A 23,741-nucleotide genomic window follows, 5' to 3' on the forward strand; every position below is an offset into this window, starting at 1 on the left:
TCCCTTGAGGCCCGTTCCCACTCACTTCAGCGTATTGTCCACCCGAATGCCCATTTCTCCTCCCTAACATCTAAATTTCAGTGTAACCAGAACCTTTTCACCCAAACATCTTCCTCGTCAAGTGCTGCTGAGATCATCAAGTGCAATTACCCACATTACCCAAGTCTGACCTCAAAATCGGTATCGCGGGGCGACATCCACGTGGAAATATATCCTGATTTTATTGGGCATTTACATGGGGACACCCCCCAACCCATTGGATGGCAGCGACCATCAACTACATGTTTTTGAAGCTGGACAATATTTCTCCTAGTAATTATATCCCTCTGAGATGTCTATTAACAGCCTAAAATGATCATTTTGTCAGGCAATATAAGGGTCTTTTTCCTGAGCATTATTGCCTTAAATCGTTATTGTAAAGTTAAATATCAACCAATAAATTTTCCCAACCTATCATTATGTGGCGCATTATCGCCAAACAAAGTGCTTATTATTAGTCATTTCTAATTATCCTTGAGCAGCACGGCCCATGAAACCTTCACTTAGGCTGCTGCACTTTTAACCTATATAGTGAAAATAAAAGATGCATGTCCCGCAAGTTCTAGATCTTGCTGTATTCATAATGTTGCCTTGTATCCAAGTTGGCTGATAAAAGTGAGAGAAAATAAAACAGTATCAGATCAAAGAGCATTCTAGAAAAAACACAATAAAGGGAGGGAAAGTGAAAGATGAACAGGACAATGAAATCAAAAGGAAAAGAGAGGATAATGTGGGTTTTACCGGTAATTTTTCCATTGGCTTCCAGGGGCGGTTGCCAACTGACGATGACGGCGCGGGGCTTCCCTTCCCGCGTGATCACCGTCAGGTCCTTGGGAGCCGACGTGGGGGCTGAAAACAGTAAAAAGAATTGAAAAGAGAAGTTATTCACCTTCTTTTGAATTCCTTACACACTGCAGACACCACAGAAAATCCTTCGATTTTCTATTTCCGCTGCGGTAAAGACAGGAAGTTGGATTTCTGAGCCTGCAGCGTCCGCTTTACTACATCTTGCACGGTGTCTCTGGTATTTCAAATTGCAAGGGGGATGAGAATGGAATAATGGGCAATTATAACAAAAATACTGAAGAGAGAGGAGTAATAAATCTGTGCTGAGCTCATTGGTCATTTAGTTGGTTTTGATAGAGGCCGTCGATGACTTGGAGCATATAAAGAGTATAATGGTGTCTGAGCATCTCGGCATCCGTGTTCCGCCCATGTGGCCACCAAAAGGTATTATTGTCAGTACTTTTCATTATTCATTATTATTATTTATTATTATTACTTATTTATTATTATTATTATTATTATTATTATTATTATTATTATTATTATTATTATTATTATTATTATTATTATTACTATTATTATTTTCTCAAGGGGGTTGTGTTGCATTTCAAGCTACTCAGCTCGGGACACCAGCTCAGCAGTCGAAAACCAGTTTACCTTGGGCCGCATTGCTATTTCAGGAAACTGCAAAAGATAAAGGAATCACACTTGATTTTAAACATCATTTTCCCCTTCTCATTCCTTTTGCTTAAGCCTATTCTGCAATATTCTCCAGCTTCACAACAACTGGATTTCTCCCAAAGCGCATCCATCCGTCTGGATGCAAACAGCATCCTCATCTTCAATACTGGGCTCCATTTGTTGGTGTTGACCCTTTTGATGTGTTTTCCTGAACTAATAACCTTTTCACTTCCTAGATCTTCTCTCTTTTATGAGGCTAAAATCATAAATTTGTAAGTCTTTTTCCAGGTCCCTTCCAATCCCTGACATTCTGGGATTCTGTGATTCATTCACACCCCGCGTAGCTCGAAGACTCATATGTGCGTTCTTGAATATCATGACGGGAAATCCAACACGTTGAACGGGTACAGAGCAGGCAATAAAGATCAGCAGCGCAGGATGCCCTTAATTAACAGAGCCATTCCACCGGGCTCAGATAATTGCATTGCGATCGCAAGGGAAAATCTAAGGACGCATATATCCCTCCTTATTTTCCCTTTGTTAATTAACTGGCGCGTACTGGGGTTTTCATTAAAAACGAAAAAATAGAAAACAACCAACAAATCAATATTGCCCAGCAGACTTCATTTGGTATCTGGTGATTTGTACCAGCACTTAGAGGGTTTTCAGGGCCAGTTCACCCTCAGGAAAATAAATATAGCGTGTAGTACATTGGTACATGTTGCTGCCTACAAGAGATGATGAAGCAACATATTCGAAGCGAAAGCACAGACATTCTTATCTATGGGCAAGGGAGTATAGCAAGATATATAGGCGGTCATAAAGAATGGGAAATGGAGTAGTTCTGCAGCGTGGTTTGGTGGAGTTATTTAAAAGCAAATCTACTCGGGATTTTCAAAAGGGGATTCAATAACTTATCGTAAAAGAAGTGTAAATTGATTGGAAGACTCTACCCTTGTTTAAAGGGATCGGGATACGTGCAGCCATTAATGCCCTATTTCCCTACTGTGTTAACCGATGGCACATAAAAGTAATAATTACATTTTGGAGGGGATGTTCTTATTGATAGAGATCACTACGTCTCTAAGCTGAAAAGACGTCTCGCTTGCCTATTTTGTTTTAATTGTGCTTTTTCTGTCTTTAATTTTGCAGAGGCGATTTCAGTCACTGCGACTCTGTAGGTCTTGGTTGGACCAGCACCCAGCAAACCGCTAAAATGTGTCCACGTAATATTGTCAACAGACCTGGTGTTTTATTTTTGAATATATCCCTTTAGTTCATGATTAAAGCATTAGGTAGAAGTCACTTAGTTATTTTGACTAAGTGGATAAGATGGCAAGTCATGAACTTGAGAGAAAACCACGCAGAACTTCATAAGTCAACGTTTTAAGTGAGTTTTGAAGTGGTGGACTCATTATTTAATAAGAGAATAGTTGATCTTGGGTTTCTTCAAAAAGCAAAAACTATTTTAAATCATTAGCATTAAAAGCCCCAGATATTCAATATATTATGGGGCAAAGAGCTACACGCATGTGCCACCATCTCCCGACTTCTTGCAATGACACCGTAGAATGATGTGACATGACATGACAAAAAGTGAAGAAACGCAGATGATTTGGCACATACGCTATGGTTTTACATCATTAAGGCTTCTGGTGATTAATAAAGCCAAGAAAAGCCCTCCTGTACCTGCTTCGTAGGTGGTGGCGTGGGCCGTCATGCTCCAGGTGCTCGAGCGCCGGCCCTTGGTGACCATGACGGAGAACTCGTACATGGTGTTGGGCTTCAGCCCCATCACCGTGTGGCTCAGAGCCGTCGTGTCCGCCGACTGCAAAGAGAAAAAACCACCTTTCGAGTCACGATGGATTCCTCTTGCAAGCCAAACAGCTTTATTGCGATTCATGGGAGGATTTTTAGGACCATAAATACGATACTCGACCTGCTGCCTATAATTCCGGTGGTTAAATAAGTTATTGTGAGGCTTTCTCTTTCTCTTTTCCCAAGACAAAGCTGTGTGTTTTTTTTCTGATGGAAATTGGAAGCCAACCCTATGTCCTTCACATGGGGAAAATAAATAGGGACTTTTCCATCACTTCAACACTCATTTCCAGCCTATTTGATGGGTTCCTTACAAAAGATAAAGGTTTTATTATCTCCTGATTGTTAGTGGGGCTCAGAAAGCGTTTTTACCACTAGAATGATCCTAATTAAGACTTCCCAGTTCCTGGGATTAACACATTATTTATGACAGAGATTGAAATACGAGCCAAGATGCCTTTTCGCATCAACAAAATACATTTTTGCTTTGCCTAATATAATATGTTTCTATACTAGATTACATGTGAAACATATTATTGATGTGCCTCGCCGTGATACGTTATGAACGGCTCAAGATATCGATGTTGACATGAATATTAAATTGTTCGTTTATTTTTTTAGCCAATTGGAAGAATTGGAGCCCAACTGCACTGGTATCAAAGGAGACGAGTGAGAAGAAAATTATCGGACAAATTGAATATTATAAATATGGTGTAAAATCCTCAACTTATCTCTACAAGGGGTTGAGAATCTCCCTCTATAAGGCATCACTTAGAACCTACGTGTTCATAAACTCTTTGCCAAAGATGGCAAAATCTACCCGCTTGAGTTTCTACAAATTATTCTTGGACTAAAAGCTGGATTGAAATATGTGGAATAAGAATCTTCCTCCCCCGGAAACAAGAAATTACATTGTTTATGGCATAAAATACTCCGCGGCTACGTAAATCTGATTACTATCACTACGGAAGGGCTCAGATGTTCCGCACGATCAGGCAAAACACCCATGGAATAAAACAATAGAATTCAAATTTATTCCTGGACAAAAATGGCTTTGGTAGAACATAAAAACACCGGGTTCTTTTATTCCAAAAAGAAAGTTATTTGTCTCCAGCTGAGTGTTCTTCTTCGACCCTTTCGCTCAATACTAAATATTAGCATTTCAAGAGTTGCAAACGCCCTTGAAGTTCAAATCACATTGAGATGAAGGGGGTGCGAGTGCAGCAAGTACCTTGGGTAAAGCTACACCAGGCCTGTTTGGGACAGTTGGCAAAGTTGGCACGGCAAAGTTCAATTTATAAACTTCTAGCTTCATTGGGAAAAGCTAAACCCTACTTTAGATTAGATTTGAGATATATTTTTGAAACAATGGGAGAATTGAATGGGAAAATCTCCGAATAATCGGGAATTCAATGCCAACGGCCAGGCGAGTGCTATGGGAAATGTGCTACACTCCTTGTTTTTTTGGGCACGGAAATCCACCTCTAAACAGAACTTGGATCAAGCATTCGAAACATTACAAGGCATCATTCTGGCATCCTTAATTACCTAAAAGCTCGTTAAAACTGCACGAGCATACAAAATTGAGGTCTAACATTGCAGATCAGGTCAGCATCCGAGGCTGCCAGAAGTTCAGCCGTAGATGTAAAAGCAAGGTGCGGGGATTTATACATTGTAAAGATGTGTTGTTATTTAAAATCTTCAAAGCCTGCAGCAAAAAGCCAGACCTAAGTCTCCTCTCAGCTGACGTGAACCAAAATCAGGAATAACGTAACCTAAATAGACTCATTTGGAGATGTTTTTTGGGGCAGGAGCTGAAAAATCCCAATCAGAAGAGATTGAAGGCAAGAGCTTCTCCACCAAAAATGTCATCATGGGGAATGTGGGTGTCATATCCACTCCAACTGAGAAGCTTCCTCCTAAATTAACCTTCATTTTTTGCCGTTTGGGCATATGTAATATGGGTGGAATTGCTATGTGGTGTGGGTGGGTTTGCAATTCGTATTGTTTTTTACTCACACTATTGTGCTACCAGATCTGTGACTTATTTTGTATCTGATTGGTAAAGATTAAAGAGCAAAAGTTTCAACAACTAGCACATGGAATTAAAATATGGTATTTTCATTCAAGTGGGTTTCTAGGAAGCAGCAGTGAAGCAAGTCTCCTTTTGATTAAATTGAGAATTTTCATTGAGGGGAGTCAACTCAATGAAATGAGTCAACTCAACAAAATGAGTCAACCCAATGAAATTAGTGAACCCAACGAAATGAGTCAACGCAATGAAATGAGTCAACGCAACGAAATGAGTCAACCCAACTAAATGAGTCAACCCAACGAAATGAGTCAACCCAACGAAATGAGTCAACCCAATGAAATGAGTCAACCCAATGAAATGAGTCAACCCAACAAAATGAGTCAGCCCAACAAAATGAGTCAACTCAACAAAATGAGTCAACCCAACAAAAATTAGTCAACTCATTAAATGAGTCTACCCAACGAAATGAGTCAACCCAACGAAATGAGTCAACTCAACTCAGAGTCTTTGCAAATAAAAGATGAACAGATGCAATACCTCAAAAATTAAATGTGTTAAAATCTCACCTTGTACTTCGCACTCGTCGAATAGCTGGTTCTCCATCGGACCGTGTAGAAACGAACCTCCGTCGTCTTTTGGTTCTTTGGGACAGAGTTGTCTGCCCAGATGACCCTCACGGCGTCGTGAGTAAGTGCAACAGCCTGGACACCTACTGGTGGGAGCATGGGGGTGGAGATATCTGGGACTGAGGTAGGGAAATCATCAAGCAAAGGATAAAAATCAACCTCTAATGGATCAATGGGGTCTGGGTGCACGCGGCACCACATGAGCATTCCAAATTAAATGAATAGGTAAGTTAAACAGAAAAAAAACCAAAACAAAACACAAACAGCCACCAAGGGGCACATGTCACGATGGGTTAAATGCATGGCATTAATGAGGAGGAGGAACAGGAGGAGAACAGAAAGAAAGGCATTAATGCAAAACGAGAACGCATCACTAACACCTCAGTTACATCAACTACGACAAAACTACTCGGCGCTATTTTTCACGAGTTGTTTCATTAGTTGTGTTTTCTTCACACGAGATGAAGTCGATGCACAGACTCTCCTTAAAATGACTTACATTGCTTTAAAAAAACTACATCACTTAAACAACACATTATTGGAAACACCGGCAAAGTGGAGGGAGTGTCACCTTCTAACCTGATTTATAGACATGACACAATCTCACCTGTGTAGGACTTTATGTTTTTCAGGCTTTTTGGTCATTTCAGGCTCTTGAAAGGAACATATTCTGCATCTCCTTAAACATTTGTCAGACAAAACAGAACAGAATTTCCCTGCTGAAGTGAAGATCTTGCAACTGGTGGTTTAATACTCCCAGTGTGATATCCAGACATGGGTGCATGGACCATTTCTCCTTGGTTCAAATACCTCTATCCTCCTTGGAGCGCCCACTCAACGTCTGGCCCACCTTATAAAACTACTCATGGACTCGTTACTTACCAGTTTCTCTAAATACAATTTCAAAACGCAGTGCACCAAAAGCACACCAAAAGGTTAGTATTTTTCCAATTATTTTTCTTCTTTCCCCCTAAAACAATGTGCTAATAAATTAATCAAGGCATAACTGGTTTCCTCACTGACAGTTGCTACAGTTTACAGCAACTCCTGACGCTCCTTGATCGTTCTTGTTTTACTGTTTTCTAATTCATTATTCAGAACTTTGGGAGGTCACCGTCTTCAGAAGGAAAGAAACAGAGATGAGGATGTTTAAAATGTATGATAAGCCATTAGGTTCCACCTCCTTTTGTTGCTTCTTTCATCCAAAGCCGCTTTATAAATTGGAGTGTGGAAGGGAATGAAGGAACCCAGTTGTTGTAGTGATCCAAAACTTCCCAAATCTTCCTTTTTCTTCCCAATCCTGGTGAATTGAGCTTCTGCAAGTTGAAAATCTCTTTTCCTGAAGAATTGGCTCTAAGCTTTGGAATGTGAGCAATACCTGTTTGGTGGTTGTTTCTTTTCTTACAAATTGACGATGGAAGTGAATAAGACTTGAGCTGATATTTTAACCAACCCTGAATTCCTTTCTCCTTCCCCTCCCACACTGAAAACCCAAGTCCTGCTGTAGAGGAGATTACAGAAAGAGCCTGGGTTTAGCAAAATGAATGGTCAGACTCCATCAATCAAGATAAATCAGCTTCTGAAACACGTCCCACTGACCTGAGGAAGAGGGAAATGTCTCTAATCCACCGGCGGCTGAAAATAGGGCCCAAAATAATTCCTCTATTTCCCACTCAAATTTCATTTGCTTTTATCTACGTGTGGACATCTGTCATTTGGAAATCACAGCCTCTTGCTAGAAAAATGGTTTCTTGCCCTCTTTGGAGTTGTATAACCGCACGTTATACAACTTCAGTTTGGACACTGTAGCTGCATGAAGACACCAAACCCATAGTTTCTGGGGTTGTTTGGCGCCCAGCTTGGGGAACACAGGTCCTGTGCTTTACTGGTTTGCCAAAAGGGTTTATTTGAGATGTTTTTCCACGAAGCGGCTCCTTTCCAAGGCTGCGTCACACGGGTCGGACGCTCCACATATGGACATTTCTCAGCAAGGACAGAGAAGCACCGAGTTGAATTGCTCATAGACGGTCACCAACCAAACACAACCCAAGCCTGAATGACCTTTTTAACACTTGAATACCTTCTTGTTTAGGAGAGATTGTACAGAAACATAAAATCAAACCTCACAGGCGAGCTGGCCAACTTTGAAATAGGATTGACACGGAACAAATAAACTTACAAATCAAAGTATATCCACACAAGACACACTCAGCAAGAATGACCTCAGGAGACTCCAGATGAGAAGAAAGATCAATCATTTTGAGCCAGAAGTTCCCTGCCACTTGTATCTAATATATCTACACCTAACGCAGCTCGTTACAGTTGCCCTTGGTAGTGCAATTAATATTTTATTCCAAGATTTCTTATGGGAATACTTCACAAAAGCACACGGAGAAAAGCTGTTCTTTCCCTTGCAGAGCCACAGAAGTGCCATTTGGTGGATTCGTTCCTGGCGCTCCACCCAAGCCAGCGCCAGCGATGGGTTTGCTCTCAGCGACGCCGCTCGGAACACCATGGGTGAAACACGAGGGAAAAACCATCACCAAATGATGGTGGCACTCCAGAGGAAAATCATAATTATATATATATATATGTATATTTTTCTTAGTTTTGCTCTTTTAACAGTCCCAGTTGCACATGAGTGATTGTAGAAAAACCAGTCTGGACAGTGCTATGCAAATAATTCTGATTTTATAGCTTTCTTAGCATCCCAGCGATGCAAAATATAGAAGCGTCCCGCTCCATTATTGCTGGGTAATCCCTTCTGTGAGCCTTATCCTGCCGGGAAAAGCTGAGCAGAATACTCCTTCACCTTTCACAACCCCTCTGCGTGCTTCTGTAAATGCGCATGATGACAGTGTGTTACTCGCTAATTCGTTTTAATTTGAACGGCTTGAAAAACGGAGGCAACGCCAATAATTTCATCTGGGCTTAATTCGGCAAAGCTATTCGCCACTATTTGGCCCCCATCTTTAAATATTTAAAGTGTTTGGGAGTCATGCTTCTCCCAAGGCAACCCGCGCCAAAGAGCAAGCACTTGTGAGCATCCTGTTAAATTCATCCAGCCAATATCTGGAAAGGGTAAATAATTCATTCCACCTGTTTAGTTAGAATAAAGTGGAGAAATGAAGCTGATTTATTCTAGCAGGGAGCTGGAGGTTGCAGAGTGCTTGTGTTGCCTTGACCAACGAAGTTTTGCTCAACGCAAAGGCTGATGGGAGCAGATAATGACCCAGCATTGGCGACTCACCTGTCATGGACCTGGTGGTGGCACTTTCGTAGAGTGGGACCCCTTCGCCTGCGTTGTTAAAGGCCTTCAGGGAGATCACATAATGCGAACTCGGCTCTGCAGGAGGAAACAAAGAAGGCAAAACAAAGCACATGCTGTTAAAGTCAGATCTGGGATGCAGAATGGACGAGCGCTTTCCTGATAAAGAATAAAAAGGAGAATGAAGTCCTTTCCTTTCCTTTCCTTTCCTTTCCTTTCCTTTCCTTTCCTTTCCTTTCCTTTCCTTTCCTTTCCTTTCCTTTCCTTTCCTTTCCTTTCCTTTCCTTTCCTTTCCTTTCCTTTCCTTCCCTTCCCTTCCCTTCCCTTCCCTTCCCTTCCCTTCCCTTCCCTTCCCTTCCCTTCCCTTCCCTTCCCTTCCCTTCCCTTCCCTTCCCTTCCCTTCCCTTCCCTTCCCTTCCCTTCCCTTCCCTTCCCTTCCCTTCCCTCTCAGTCTCCTGGTGTTATCTTAGAACCCTGGAATCATTTTGCTTGGAAAAGACCCTCAAGACTGAGTCCAACTGTTCACCCACTCGATGCCCCTGAGAACCTCATCTCTGTGCCTGTTCAACCCCTCCAGAGATAGTGACTCCAGCACTGCCCTGGGCAGCCTGTTCCAATGCCCCACAGCCCTTTGGGGAAGAAATTGTTCCCCAGATCCAACCTCAACCTCCCCTGGCACAACTTGAGGCTGTTTCTTTGTGTCCCTGTGTCCCCTCAGCTCCTGTTCTCCAGCTGGACCCCCCAGGTCCCTCAGCCGCTCCCATCACACTTGTGCTCCAGCCTCTTCCCCAGCTCCGTTCCCTTCTCTCCACTCGCTCCAGCTCCTCAATATCCTTCTTCATCCATAGTGAGCTCAAGTTCTCCACCGCTGGACCCACCGTTGTGCTCCTCTTGCCCCATTGCTGAGCTCTGAGGAGGCATCTGACCCCACGCAGACCATCCCGAGGACACGACACTGCCCTGGGGACCACGTGGGAGGAGATGGTTGAGGGTCACCATGATGTGTTGCGTTGAGATCCTGAAATTCCCAGCAGGGAATTGCAGATGTCCAACTCAGAAGGGTTTGGGTTGAAGGGACCTTCAAAACACATCCAGTGCCACCCCTGCCATGAGCAGGGACATCTTCACCAGCTCAGGTTGCTCAGAGCCCCGTCCAGCCTGGCCTGGGATGTCTCCAGGGATGCTGAGCACAAAAACCTCCCTCCCTATTTTCTGGATATCAGAGTTACCTCAGTAATAGCCATTTTACCGCCTTTTAGCTCATGGGACCCACCTCCTCAAAGTTCCTTACTGAAAAATTACAGATGTTTCTATGTCTGGAGACATTTATTAACCTGACATTGCCAAAGACCTGCTGCAAAATCATGTATTTCATCTATGTTAACACCAAATCAGCTCGGCACAATTAATACTGTAACAGTGAATTTGAAATGAGTACATAATGTTTAAGTGCTTAGCGTATATTGTTACTAATACCCTTTCCACCCATGTATTTTGTACGTAATTTTAGGGCCAGAAGAAACAGTGACATTTGTTTAACATTCAGGTGCTTCTGTCACAAAAGAGCTCAACTTCAAAAATTGCCAAATGACTGCCTGGTGCATTAATAACTCCCTGCGCTAAGTATTATACAGTTATTAATTCACCATAATATCATTAGTCATAAGGAATTGTTTTGTATTCAGAGAGACGCGGTATATATTTTCATATGATTTCCACTCTGTATTAGCATACTGCTTTTAATTTCTAATTTAGCTAAGTGTTGTCACTCTCCGGATTCCACGTGAACATTTATTTATTGAGACACCAAGTCGTTACTTCGCCGAGAGTAGTTTCTGTAGAAAAGAAGGATATTTATAGGCACCATCTAGACCTGCTCCATTTCTTCTTTCTCCCGATGTCCCAGCTGTTGTGGCTGTTTAGGAGTCTTGCATAACATCTGGCAGGGATGCGAAGGGTTAATACAGACCGTTCCCTTTGGAAATGCAGGCAAATATACCATAAAATGAAGATGGAGGGCTTTGAGATGTAGCAGGTATTTGCTACTTCCAGCAGGGAACTCGGTGACTATATTGAAGAGGACATTTAGAGATTGTAGAACGATTAAATCCATGTTAAGTATTTAAGAAATAGAAGGTGAATCAGCCTCAAAAGGTTGGTAAATATCCCCACATATGGCCAAAGCACAGATGTCTGGACTTCATTTAGCTTAAATTTTAAATAACGAGACATTAAAAATGTCACCCTGAACATTGATTTTTAATGTAAAAGATCACTCGAGAAACCTGATTCTAGAAATTACCATCAAAACCCCCAAAACCCCATAGAACTGTCACCTCTAATCAAAATACATCACAAATTCCCAACAATGAAGAAGCAAAATGAGTGATTTACTATTCGGTTGATCACGAAAAAGCGACGCGTGGAAATTGATAAATTAGGTGGGGAAATGCGATAAGTTCAAGGCAAATTTAAAAGTGGAGACTATATGGCACATACTTCATTAAAAGTGCCCATAGAGCACAATATATAGTCCGTCAAATGTTATAAATTGAACAGATTGATAGATGATTTATGTGAATAACGAGGCTGGGGAAGGTTACATTTGCAAAAACGAGCTATGACCAGGATGCGATCTGGAGCTTTCTGTTAAAAACAGGGAAAATTCAGGTGGTTAATTAGAGCTGCTGCTAAATGGAGCAAGAAATAATTGCTGGAGTCGCCTCTTCGATAAGAAGGAAAAGGGGAATTTGCCACGGAATTGTGTTTGAACACAGTGTTGAAGTTTGGCTTAGTCCAACCCAATGAAACAGTGAAAACGTATTAATATGATCACGTGGCAGTCGTTTTTTGGACCGCATTGTGTATTAATAACATATTAATAGTCATTTTGGGTCAAATGCTACTGACTGGAGTGCAAATGAAGAAACTTTGTAGTGTAAACCCACTAATAAGTGGAGCAGCAAATAAAACAGAAGGGTCGTTAGTGCTCCGGGAAAAATGAACGCAAAGAAATAAAGAAATGGGAGAAATATATATATCTATATATATATATATATAGATATATATATACACCCCAGTGTCAGTGTTTATCAGTGTCAGATTTTACCTATGAATACACTATCATAACTTTTGCCTTTTTCTTTCATTTTTCCCCCATTACTAAGCTATTTTTAATTGTAGGCTACAGGAATCTCCCTTTGGGATGGCAGAGACAGCAGTAAGGCGTCCATCCTTCCTTTCCACAATGGACACCAAGATATCTTGTTGAAGAAGATGATCTCTGACAATATCCCGCAGCAAAAGGACAGGGTGGAGATTGCATCGAGAGAAATTAATAGTGATTAAGGAATAATCAATATGAGGGTTGTCAAGCAAAGGGCTCAGAAGGTTCTCAGAAAGCCACGGATGGTGCTGGTGTCACCCAGAGCCACCTGCAAAGCTCCAACAAGGACTTGGACCATATGGCTTGAGGCTTCTCTTCCGACCTACGTTATTCTGTGATAATTAACACCTGCTCACGCAAATTGAAGGGAGCAGAAAGGAGTGGAAACACAGATGCTGGGTTTTGTTGTAAGTCACTCCGGCTGAAAATGCCCTTTTGAAGGTCTTTAAGAGAACGACGTGTACACCCCGCGTGCCCCGCCATTGAAACCGATGCTGAAAGACCCTCTGAAGGGCAAAAAACCCGTCGTTTGCAATTAGCTCAACAAGCAACTGGAGAACAACCTCATTTACTCCCATCTGGGTTTGCAGACACATCACACCTGGTAATCGATAGCACCAGGACCAGCTCCTAGACCTGCTAACATCAGCTTATTAGAAGGAAAACCCAATCTATCAATAGGACAAATGTCAAGCTGAAGTATAAACTCTGCAGACAAGGGGCATGGAATTGCGAGGAATCGAGAGAGAAAAGCGCTTCCCACAATCACAGCTGCTTCTCAGGAAAACTGGAACCGCCCCATATGCATTAAAGCCCAAAATGAGCTTCATAATGAAGTTTTCAACCGGAAGTGCCACAACAAAGCCCAAAGACTGAGGTGATTTGGCCTCCTCTGTGCAGAAATCACCATCATCCCCAAAATAACTATAAATATTCCACTAGAATACACTTCCACGGTGAAATTCTCCAAATAAGCATCTCCTATGTTACCAGTTAGAGAAAAGTACTGTTATTTTATTTCTTCTCGGCACTTTGTACATCAGCAACTGCTGCATTTTAGGGGTGGGTGAGGAGATAAGTTCTGTGATGTTCTTGTGTCGAACGAGAAGCCCCTATCAGAAAGGCTAAAAATGGGAAATAAAGAGCTCATGATCGCTTTCAATCAAACACATCACAATTAGCATATATTTACATCTGGTAAACAACCTGTAATAATAGAGAAGAGCTTTGTTCGATTAAGTTAAACTTATCAAGTGCTGTAAAAGTCAAAAACACATCTTCCAAAGTTACAGAGGACGGGCCTAATATCTTCGTGGTGAACGTGAAGCACAAAATGTAAGTTTTGGAAATCTGGCATGTTTTTTTTATGCTAAAAGGTTTCATCCAGTGTTTAAACAAAGCTGGGTAAATAATGTGGGTTTTAAGCACCAGGAGTACTAGTATTTCCTCCTTCTGTTTAGGATCCTGGAGAGTCTGCTTCACAGAGATGTGAGCGACGAGGGACAGAGTGGGGTCCGACACATCTACATTTCAAACAAATACAACCTAACCTGGACTTTTGAATCCCATCTCGCCGTTGAATCTGTTATGGTTGTTGAGGGCACGTCGCAGCTCTTTGGATGATCAACGCGGACTCTGGTCGTCTTCTGAATGCTTGGTTAGGTGGCAATACCTGAGGCTTTGCCTTGATCTACTGCGGTGCGAAGCTCCAGCAACGGCCTTCAACAGTTGGACCTTCTTGTCTTGTGTCCTTGGCAAGACACGTCCCAGAGAACCATCTGACAAGTCAACAGAGACCTACCCCAGAGCTATGGTGTCTTTGGGTGGGTGCACCATGCAGCGTAGGGAGGAGACAGAACCATTTGGTTGGAAGAGACCCTCAAGATCATGGAGTCCAACCATGGTATCAAACCATGTCCTTGAGAACCTCAAGGTTCAACCCCTCCAGAGATGGTGGCTCCACCACTGTCCTGGGCAGCCTGTTCCAACGCCCGACAACCCTTTTCGTGAAGAAATGTTTGCCTAATATCCAATCTAAACCTCCTTGGTGCAACTTGAGGCCATTCAAGACATGACCCTGCAGTGAACCGGTGAAGGTCATGGCACCAATGTCTTACTGCAGCTGCTTGACAAAAGATGTGTCTCACTGTTCGGGGGGTGCCTTTATATTTATAGGTACTCAAGCTGATTGTGGAAATATTTAACTTCGAAAACACAAGGGAAAGTGTTTAACAGACCAAAGAGAATTTATAATGAGAACCCGTTAAGTGCTTTTAGTTTAATGCAGTCCAGGAGATGAACAGCAAATCCATATTTAGTTGTTTTTAAGATGTCATCTCATCATATATCATGTCCCCATGCTGATTTCTCTTGCGAGCTGTGTCCTGCGTGCATTATATTATAACAAAGCGTGCAGGGCTTGTTTTTCCTAAGCAAGGGCTGTAACTTGAGCCTGCTTAGAACCAGGTCTGGTCTCCTGCGGAGATGTGAACCTTTACAACTCCCGCCGTGCGTCGCAAGCTCAGTGCACGTCGTGTCGGCCGGGAGGCGAAACGACCGCCGAAAGAATCCCCGTGCGCATCGCAGACATTTGTTATTGATGTTCCGAACGCAGCCGAACTCCGGAAAAAGGCAACGAGCGCAGCAGAAAATGAAGTGTAAGACATATGGACAGATGAATAAAAAATGAAGAGATGTGACTCGAGATGCCTCCTGATATGGGGGGAAAGGTCATTAATGCACCGGGAGGGTTAAGATGTGTGTGGGCGAGGTTTTTACAGGCACAAAAAATAACAATGAAAGCTGCACCATGAGCAGAGGTCGCGTTTTCCTTTGCAAAAAGGAAGCCTTTCATCCAAGCAAATGCACATCCATAAACCCAGGTCACTTGGCTGTTCTGATCTTCCCGGCACCCGCGACTGAGATATCAGGAAGACTCGTATATCCATCCTTGTCCCTGAAAAATAAGCCTTGATAAAAAGCTTCATTTCTTTTTACTTGATGAATGAATATAAAGAAATCAAATATTCTGGGCTAGCTGTATTATTTATATTCTAATTTGGGATTAAGAGTTATTCTTAGGCATTCTGTTCCTTACCAACAAAGGAGATGAATATTCAGCTCTTTCCTTCCATCTGTTGTCTATAGGTCCTCAACATTTTAACTGTTTGGCTGGTTTTTACAGCAGAGAATTGAGGCATAAACAAACTAAAATGTCTTATATAGAGTCAAAGTGAAGCAGATGAGTGGATTTCTACACACAGGCTAAAATCCATTATAACACGCCGAAACTCTTAAATCCACCCGATATCTGATTTGGGGAGTTAGGCAAGTTCTGTTGGTAATGGAAATAGCGCGTGGATGGCAAACTGACCCCTTGCTTGGGAGCAATTTCTCCATCATCTTCAAGCACAACCAAGTCGGGGCGAAATGAAGGAAAATTGTTGCATGAAGTATTAGCAGAAATAGCAGATGCGTTAAATGAGTCGCTTTTCAAAGGCAAGAAGGAAAATGAACAGTCCCTGGAGCCTCCAAGTGCCTTTACTTGTTAGTGTTGTGCTTTAATGTGATCTACGAGGGAAACAGCGAGATGCATCAAATCTACCAGATTTTTGTTTGATTTTCGCTGTTCCATTTTGTATTCAAAATGCAAAGGGAAGAAAACAACCCAAAATTCCATTAAAAAGCTTTTTTGTTCCCTTTCATGTCTTTGTTATAATCCACAACTGTCATCCACAAAGATTAAAGCAAATGAAGAAGCTTCTTTCTCTCCCTTTGCAATAAAACAAAATGCTTTTTCGCCTCAGCTACGCGCGAGGGTCAAATTTAATCTGATCCGCAGTTAAGATGAAGGGGGACTTGATGGAAGCCTCCATGTGTATGTTTGTTAAAACATGAATTCAGATCTAAAGGCTTTATCTTCATTTCTTGTCACTTGTAATTGTCAATATATATATATATATATATTTAAGTTTTATTCCTTGAATAAGGCCAGGATCTGCCATATAGAGCCCCTTCCATATAGACCCTCCAGTGTTACAAAATGACTTACCGGTGTGAGTTATTAACACCTGCTTATTATGCATACGGTAGCTCTAACTCTCCAAACTACTAATTAAGCAGCAATGCTTCCCATCCATTAGATTTTCTCTTCGGAGCCGAACATTTTCAGATGTGCGGAGCTTCAGGCTTTAGAGGAGGAGAGGGAGTCACTTTGAAAAGTCTTTGCTAGATTTTGCTGCATATTTCGCTTTCATTGCTGGGCCGGGAGGATCAAAGGTTCATGTTAAAAAGAGACGTGAAAATGAAGGTTTCAAGCCGCGCACTCCGGCTTCCCAATCAAAGTCTTTCGAGAGGGCGCAGACGAATTCCTGCGCGCTCGAGGGGACCAATGGGGCTTTTTCTTTAGGTCACATAAAGGCAACTCGACTTAAAAACCCTTTGGAAAATGGCACCTTGTTCTTGTGTCCTCACATATGTAAGGGGAGGGGAAGGGATGTGCTTGGAAGAAGAAAGCAAGATGCCGGAATTCGCTGCGGCCTTCCCATCGTATTTAGCTTTGAAATGGTGCGAATAGCTGTAAAATAGTCATTTTTACGCACGTTTTCTCTTGGGCATTTTAAAGCTGGAAGCGTTATGATGGTTGCCAGAGGAATCACCTTCCTTGCTCCGCTTAAAACTGAGCCTCAGGTTTTCAAATGTCCATCTCAACTGGTCATGGTCTGGGCCTACATAGGTCCAGTCTACTCTTATTCCAGTAAGTTGTTAAAATACCCCAGGACGAGTTCTCAAAATATCCCAAAATGACATCGTAATGTTGTTAACCAACTGGACCACACTACAAGAAAGTTCCCCTGCTTCATTTTCTAACACATTAGTGAAAAACACAGCGTCACGATCTCCTCCAAGTTCCACGCAAATCCCTACAGCTCCTGTGGTGTTGCGGATATTTTGAGGCTTATGCCTGTAGAACCACGAAAAGGAAATCTCCTTGGCATGCTTCTTGCCTTTTCTCTTCAACTTGTATTTCATGAGTAAGCTTTAATACTAAGATGAGCCCAGCTCATTGCTGCGCTTAACGCCTTCTGACTCGGATCAGGGCAGAAATCGCTATTTCTTACGCGTAAAACATCAGTATTGGCACCTGCGAATTCTCCAATATCGTTAAACCCACCGTTAATCAGCCGGTAAGCCTGCAATTTAGAATCACAAGCAAAGAATTTTAAACATATATTAAAAAAGAAAAGGAAGCGGCTCACTAGCAGTGGGTCTACTTGGTAGAATTACTCGGTCAAGTACCAATTTTGCTGTCATGGATGAGAGCAGGGGATGCTCGCTCCTCAAATTTATGAGGCTGACATCAAATCCCTTTCATACACTGCAGAAAGAAATACAGCAAATGCTTCACTGCCAAAGCTGAAGTCTCTGGATATTCTTATATTCTTCTGCACCTGTGGAGAGCGTCTCTGGGGCAACAGGACCACTCAGTCAGGAGCAAATCACTCTATTTAATTCATTCTAGAGGACAAGTGTTACCTCTCTATAGCTGTATTCAAGATGATCATCACGCAGAATCAAGTTCTCCATCACTATTATGAAAGGCCGAGTGCTTTTCTTCGTGTTTTTCAAGTGATTTATTCAGTGTGCGACTCAGCCAAGGGCTGTAACAGCTTGAGCCCGGCCTGATTCAGGTATTTCCAAAGGTTTGCTTGGAAGAAATAATCAATTAAGGACCTCAATGTGATGCATATTGACATTACACTGGCATTATTGAGGGAAGGAATGGGTGACCCACTAGAGGAGATCGCCCATCGCTTCCACGCCTTGGACTTTCAAGCAGAGTTTTCAAAGTATTTAGGATTACAAAGGTGCACTGAAGTGTTTAATAGGATTTGAAAAGCGTCTTTGATATCTGACTTCCACCCAAAATCACTAAGGACTAGACATATTTCATTGATCGTTAGCAGCAGATTGAAGGCGCAAAGATGTTTGGAATTTCGTCGTTGGCTCTAAAATGGAGAATCCTGGTGTGTAGCAATGCAATGGCACAGCTACATTGCAACTATGGACACCGACCATGGTAATGGGAACAAAAGATCAGAGCATGAAGCTATTAATGAGCTGAACTATCCTTACTCTAGTTTTATCCCGCTTGACGGACTAGGGAAGGAACACGGGCTGATACGGCTCAAACTCGGGTGACTCGGTTGAACAGCTGAAGTTGGGTAGAACAAATAACTAGTCTAGATTATAGGTCAGAGTATTTATCCTTATTTCTGTCTTATCACAAAGTTTCACCACCAAACGCTGACATACCACGACCATCTTCTCTAGGAGCTGGCTAGATAAATAGTCTTGAGCTTAAAGCTTGAGCTACATTCTATTTCGGACTCTTCTTCAACTTTGCTTTATGACACTAGGAAGCGATTTAAGCTTAGATTTTAGAATGATAGAATTTAGCCTAAAAGTACAAATCACAAGAAATTACAGCGTTTCCAGACGCGTACAACAGCCCTACTCAACCAGCCCTATCCGTAAGGTGTGCGCGTAGGTGGCCAACCATGACCCATGGTTGGATCAACAAGTTGGGGAAGGAGCAACAAAACCCACACAAATCTCAAAATTTGGAACTGCAGCCTTAAATATTGAACAAGATGGAATAATTCCGTCGTGTTATTTTGTGCAATTTGTAGCTGTTTCTAACAAAGTGGGTGAATAATGTAGGAAGCGTTGGCAATTGTTCTAATTTTTTAAAGGCTTTCTCCGGGCCCTTGGTCACATCCCCTCCGAGGTTCATTTTCTGGGGATATTTAAATGATGGGATTTAATTAGTACAATTATGGGCGGCAGTTGAGTTTCCAAGTCGCACATGTGAATTGTACATTTTGAATATCCGCAATCAAACTAAAAAACGTACAATGAAAAGATACTTTTCATTGGGTTCGTTAATAACTTTGATGAAACCTCAGTCTGTTGGAGGACATTCGAAACAAACTAACCCTGATTTCTGTGACCATATTGTTTGCAAGTAAATATTTGATATGGTCACAACAGTTTCTTGCCCTTTTTTAGATGTTTGAGTGTTACTTTGGTAATTAAAGTGTATTAGCGAAACACCCTTTTAAGCCACAGAAATAGCTCTAAAAGATTTTATATCCACAAGTTGTTCCCAGTGTATCTTCCAGCTATAAGAGGTTTTATGAGCAAATATATTCACCGGTCATCGAATACTTGAAGGGAGACAAACATTAAAGCTTCACAAACCCCAAGACATTTCTCCAGTTGTTAATCAAGACACTTTTAGTGAGAGGCGACCATTTGGAACTCTATAAAATTGACCTTTTGGGCATCTCTGTAGCTTTTGCTAAGATACATCTGCCCATATAATTTTCTTTTCTAGTACTTCGGGGTCAACAGTGGCCAAAGACTCAACTGAAAACTCATTAAAGATATGAAACACCTTAAAATAGGCGTGGGAGGATTTAAATCCCTTTTGGAATTAAAAATAGAAACGCTTGGCATTTAATCCTGACCATTAGTTATCAGACGCATGCATTCATTAGTAAGAGCTTTTATCTTTATATTCCACAAGATTTCTTCCATGGTCCGGTCAGACATCTTTGCATTTTGCATAATAACTTCACATTTGCCCGAAACATTATTAAATCTGCTTTTTTCCATAGAACCCACTGAATATTTGGCAAAGTTTACGCTGGCTCTTGGCAATAACTCCATCATAAAATAGACACCTGGACATAGCGAAGCTGTTTGATGGAATCACAGTAAAACCAGTTTATTCCACTCCCCAGGTTTCCCCAAGGAAAGAGCAAAAAGGTTGGATGTAATAATAACAATAAGGTTGGACATTGACCAGTAATAATAAGGTTGGATGATGCAGTTCCAGGGTGCTATAAAATACCAGTTCCAAAGCAAATTGTCCCCAGATATTTTCAGTCCCACAGAATTGAGACAACGGGCCTACCTGTGCACCCCTAATGCACCAGGTTAACGAATCTCCCTGTAATATCTCATCGTTCCCAGAAAACTTACCTGGAATAAAAAGGGGAAAGAAGAAACGACAAGGAAACCATTAAACTTCTGCACTTCCTTTACATTTTGAACAGGTTTCCCAGCGCCGGGCGAATGATCCATCACCACGGGAAGGATCCAGGTCCCTGTGTCCCTTGCTGAGGATTTCGATGAAGCATCGCAGAGACCACGCCGTGAATAATGAATAACGAATAACCACCCCTCTTGGTGTCATTTGACAGACCCAAAATAGGATTTGCCATTAAATTCCAACCTGGGGAATAACACCTTTAGGTCCAGCTCTCTGCGCAAGTGGGAGTCAGGATTAGGAGGACGTGACTTAATAAGACCGATGAATAAAATGAGCATTTGATCAAAGAGATTTAATGTAATGGAGAGTATGCAGAGTTTTGAAGGTAAGAATAAATGTAAAATGGAATGTAGAACCAGCCTAAGCAAGCGACATATAGCTTGAAAATAAACCTACAAAAGCAGCATCGTCTCGGAAGAACCTCTTTTCGTGGAATGAAAGGAAGGAAAGCAACGACTCACCCAAGTTTTCAATGGAATAATAGCGCTGTTTGCTGTCCACCCGCACGGTCTCGGCGTAGGGGCTGCCCACGCCGTAGCCGATGATGTACCCGCGGACGACGATGTTGGGGTTGAGTGGCGGCGTCCAACTCATGACGATGCTCGTGGTCAAGGGCCTGACGTGAAGAGAACTTGGCTGGTCGGGAACCTGCGATTCTGGGATTCGAAGAAATAAGAGAAAAGCATCAATTAATATTCCACTCCACGTCTGTGTTTAGATTCAAGGTTTGGACCAAAAAACACATAGTTACATGCAGAGCGTACATGCAATTTCATTGCTGAGCAACATCCGAGAGCGCTGATGTTCTGATTTACACAGAACATCTGGTGTTTGCCACTTTGAGCATAAGGGGACCAGAAAGATTACAAATGATGCAGGAAAATGAAAGATGACCTGCAAGAGGATTTTCAATAGGACAACTTTTCCATTCCCTGCTCTATTTACAAGTTCACCAGGATCCTTACACTTTGTGCTCATAGATTATTTAACAAAATTGGACTATTTTTAGAGATATACGACTATATTCTGGCAATAATCTGTCTCTTTCATGATGAGTGAATTTTAACTCTTGCTTTGAAGCTGCTTTAAGTCAATACACCAACATTTCGCAAATGAAATTACGGAATGACGTCTTTTATTTACGGCTATTGCCGGGCAAAATTCATTACTTTAAGTAGTAATTAATCACTCGCAGGCTCTTTGCCTTCTCCGAGCTTAATTCTTCTGTGGAGGTTAGAGGAGTAAATGCCTTCTGTTTGAGTTTACCCAATAACTACCATATCACAAGTCTCTCCAGAGGAGCCGCATAGTAACTTGTCTTTTTGAGAGCAGAAAGAGACAAATCACTATTTTTCCCCAATAAAAAGGCTTGCAATATAATAGACGAAAGCTTAGACGGAAGCCAACAAGGACAGGGAAAAAAACAGTAATAATAGAAAATGATGTAAACTCCAACAAAAGACACTTCAGAGTTGTGAAGCATTCCCACTGTAAACCTTGGAAAAGGTAATAAAAAAGCAGAATTAACACTTGTCCTTGGGATTTTATGTGTTTTCTTGCCAACGCATTAGAGTACTTTGAAAAGCTGTTGCGCCTTCGGGGAAATCTCATTAGTACCTTACCCAGCAAATTTATACATTTCAACGTCTTAAAAGTTCAACGTCTTAAAGTTTCAACCTCTTAAAATTTCAACGTCTTGAAGTTTCAACATCTCAAAATTTCAACCTCTTAAAATTTCAACGTCTTGAAGTTTCAACATCTTAAAGTTTCAATGTCTTAAAGTTTCAACCTCTTGAAGTTTCAAAGTCTTAAAGTTTCAACATGATAAAATTTTAACCCCTTAAAATTTCAACCTCTCAAAATTTCAACCTCTTAAAAGTTCAACGTCTTAAAATTTCAACGTCTTAAAGTTTCAACCTCTTAAAGTTTCAACGTCTTAAAGTTTCAACATCTCAAAATTTCAACCTCTTAAAATTTCAACATCTCAAAATTTCAACATCTTAAAAGTTCAACGTCTTAAAATTTCAACCTCTTAAAGTTTCAACCTCTTAAAAGTTCAACCTCTTAAAATTCCAACGTCTTAAAATTTCAACGTCTTAAATTTTCAACGTCTTAAAAGTTCAACCTTTTAAAAGTTCAACCTCTTGAAATTTCAATGTCTTCATACTCCAACGTCTTAAAACTTCAACGTCTTAAAATTTCAACCTCTTAAAATAGTGAAGCATGGGTCTGGTTTTAAAAAAATCGAGGAAAACTCACTGCAAAGTCGCTCGTCACAAAAAGAAGAACCAGGTTAAGTTGCCATTGCCCCCCAACTCCACTCCCAAACTTTGATTTAATGCAGAAGTTAAAGTAACTTGGGCGGCTATTCCTGAACTGGGCTGTTTGAAAAACAAACGACAGAAGCATTTCTTACAAGCCCCATAGATCAAAATCACAATTTAACACCTCGAATTGAGAAGCTGGATAACGTAGCAACACTGCGATTCCTCAAACGTCCTCAACGTAGCAATTCCTGGGTGATCGGAGTATCCAAAAGAACCAATTTACCTTCAAATAATAATTGTTCCGTCTGACACAACACCGGGATTTCAATGCACTATAGACACCTCTAGGCAGCCATTTGGGTTCAAACTACTTTATTCAAACATTTCATGTTCTTTATTTCAAACACAGAGACGCGATTTACGCATCGCGGAGCAAAATCATGACTTCTTCTTTGAAAAAGCAAAAGGCACTTGAACTTCTTGGACCCTGGTTGTGAATTAAGTCGCTAAAATGAAGCTGGAGTGAATATTTTTGAACTGGCTTTTGAATATTAAAGTTTCACAAATGCAGAGCTGTTTTTAATGTTTTTCTTTTTAATTCAGCTTTCTATCTATATAAAGCAGTTTTAATTACATTTTAAGTAGCTTTATTTATTCCCAAGAACTGAAATATGAAGGTCTGTGTCACTGTCTGGTGGGACATCCAAGATGCTCCATGGATGCTGAAGGTCTATGTCACTGCCTGGTGGGACATCTGAGATGCTCCATGGACACTGAAGGTCTATGTCACTGCCTGGTGGGACATCTGAGATGCTCCATGGACACTGAAGGTCTATGTCACTGCATGGTGGGACGTCTGAGATGCTCCATGGACACTGAAGGTCTATGTCACTGCATGGTGGGACATATTCTGAGATGTCCCATAGAACCTGAAGG

General features: G+C 41.5%; 1 protein-coding gene across 13 annotated transcripts in view; it reads right to left on the reverse strand.

The window, feature by feature from the left end:
* Positions 1-23,741, reverse strand: part of LOC102097274 (netrin receptor DCC) — a 412,480-nt gene that overhangs the window by 36,723 nt on the left and 352,016 nt on the right. For 10 of the 13 annotated variants that reach the window (XM_065044619.1, XM_065044617.1, XM_065044616.1 and 7 more), the window contains 5 exons: positions 21,000-21,194; positions 9,236-9,331; positions 5,926-6,164; positions 3,196-3,334; positions 781-888 (listed from right to left, as the gene is read on the reverse strand). In XM_065044619.1, coding sequence (XP_064900691.1) covers positions 781-888; positions 3,196-3,334; positions 5,926-6,164; positions 9,236-9,331; positions 21,000-21,194 — 777 coding nt within the window. The remainder of the gene's footprint in view (positions 1-780; positions 889-3,195; positions 3,335-5,925; positions 6,165-9,235; positions 9,332-20,999; positions 21,195-23,741) is intronic. The other 3 variants (XM_065044625.1, XM_065044624.1, XM_065044613.1) reach the window with 3 other exon arrangements.

The sequence above is a fragment of the Columba livia genome, chromosome W (assembly GCF_036013475.1).
Source record: "Columba livia isolate bColLiv1 breed racing homer chromosome W, bColLiv1.pat.W.v2, whole genome shotgun sequence".
Taxonomy (NCBI): domain Eukaryota; kingdom Metazoa; phylum Chordata; class Aves; order Columbiformes; family Columbidae; genus Columba; species Columba livia.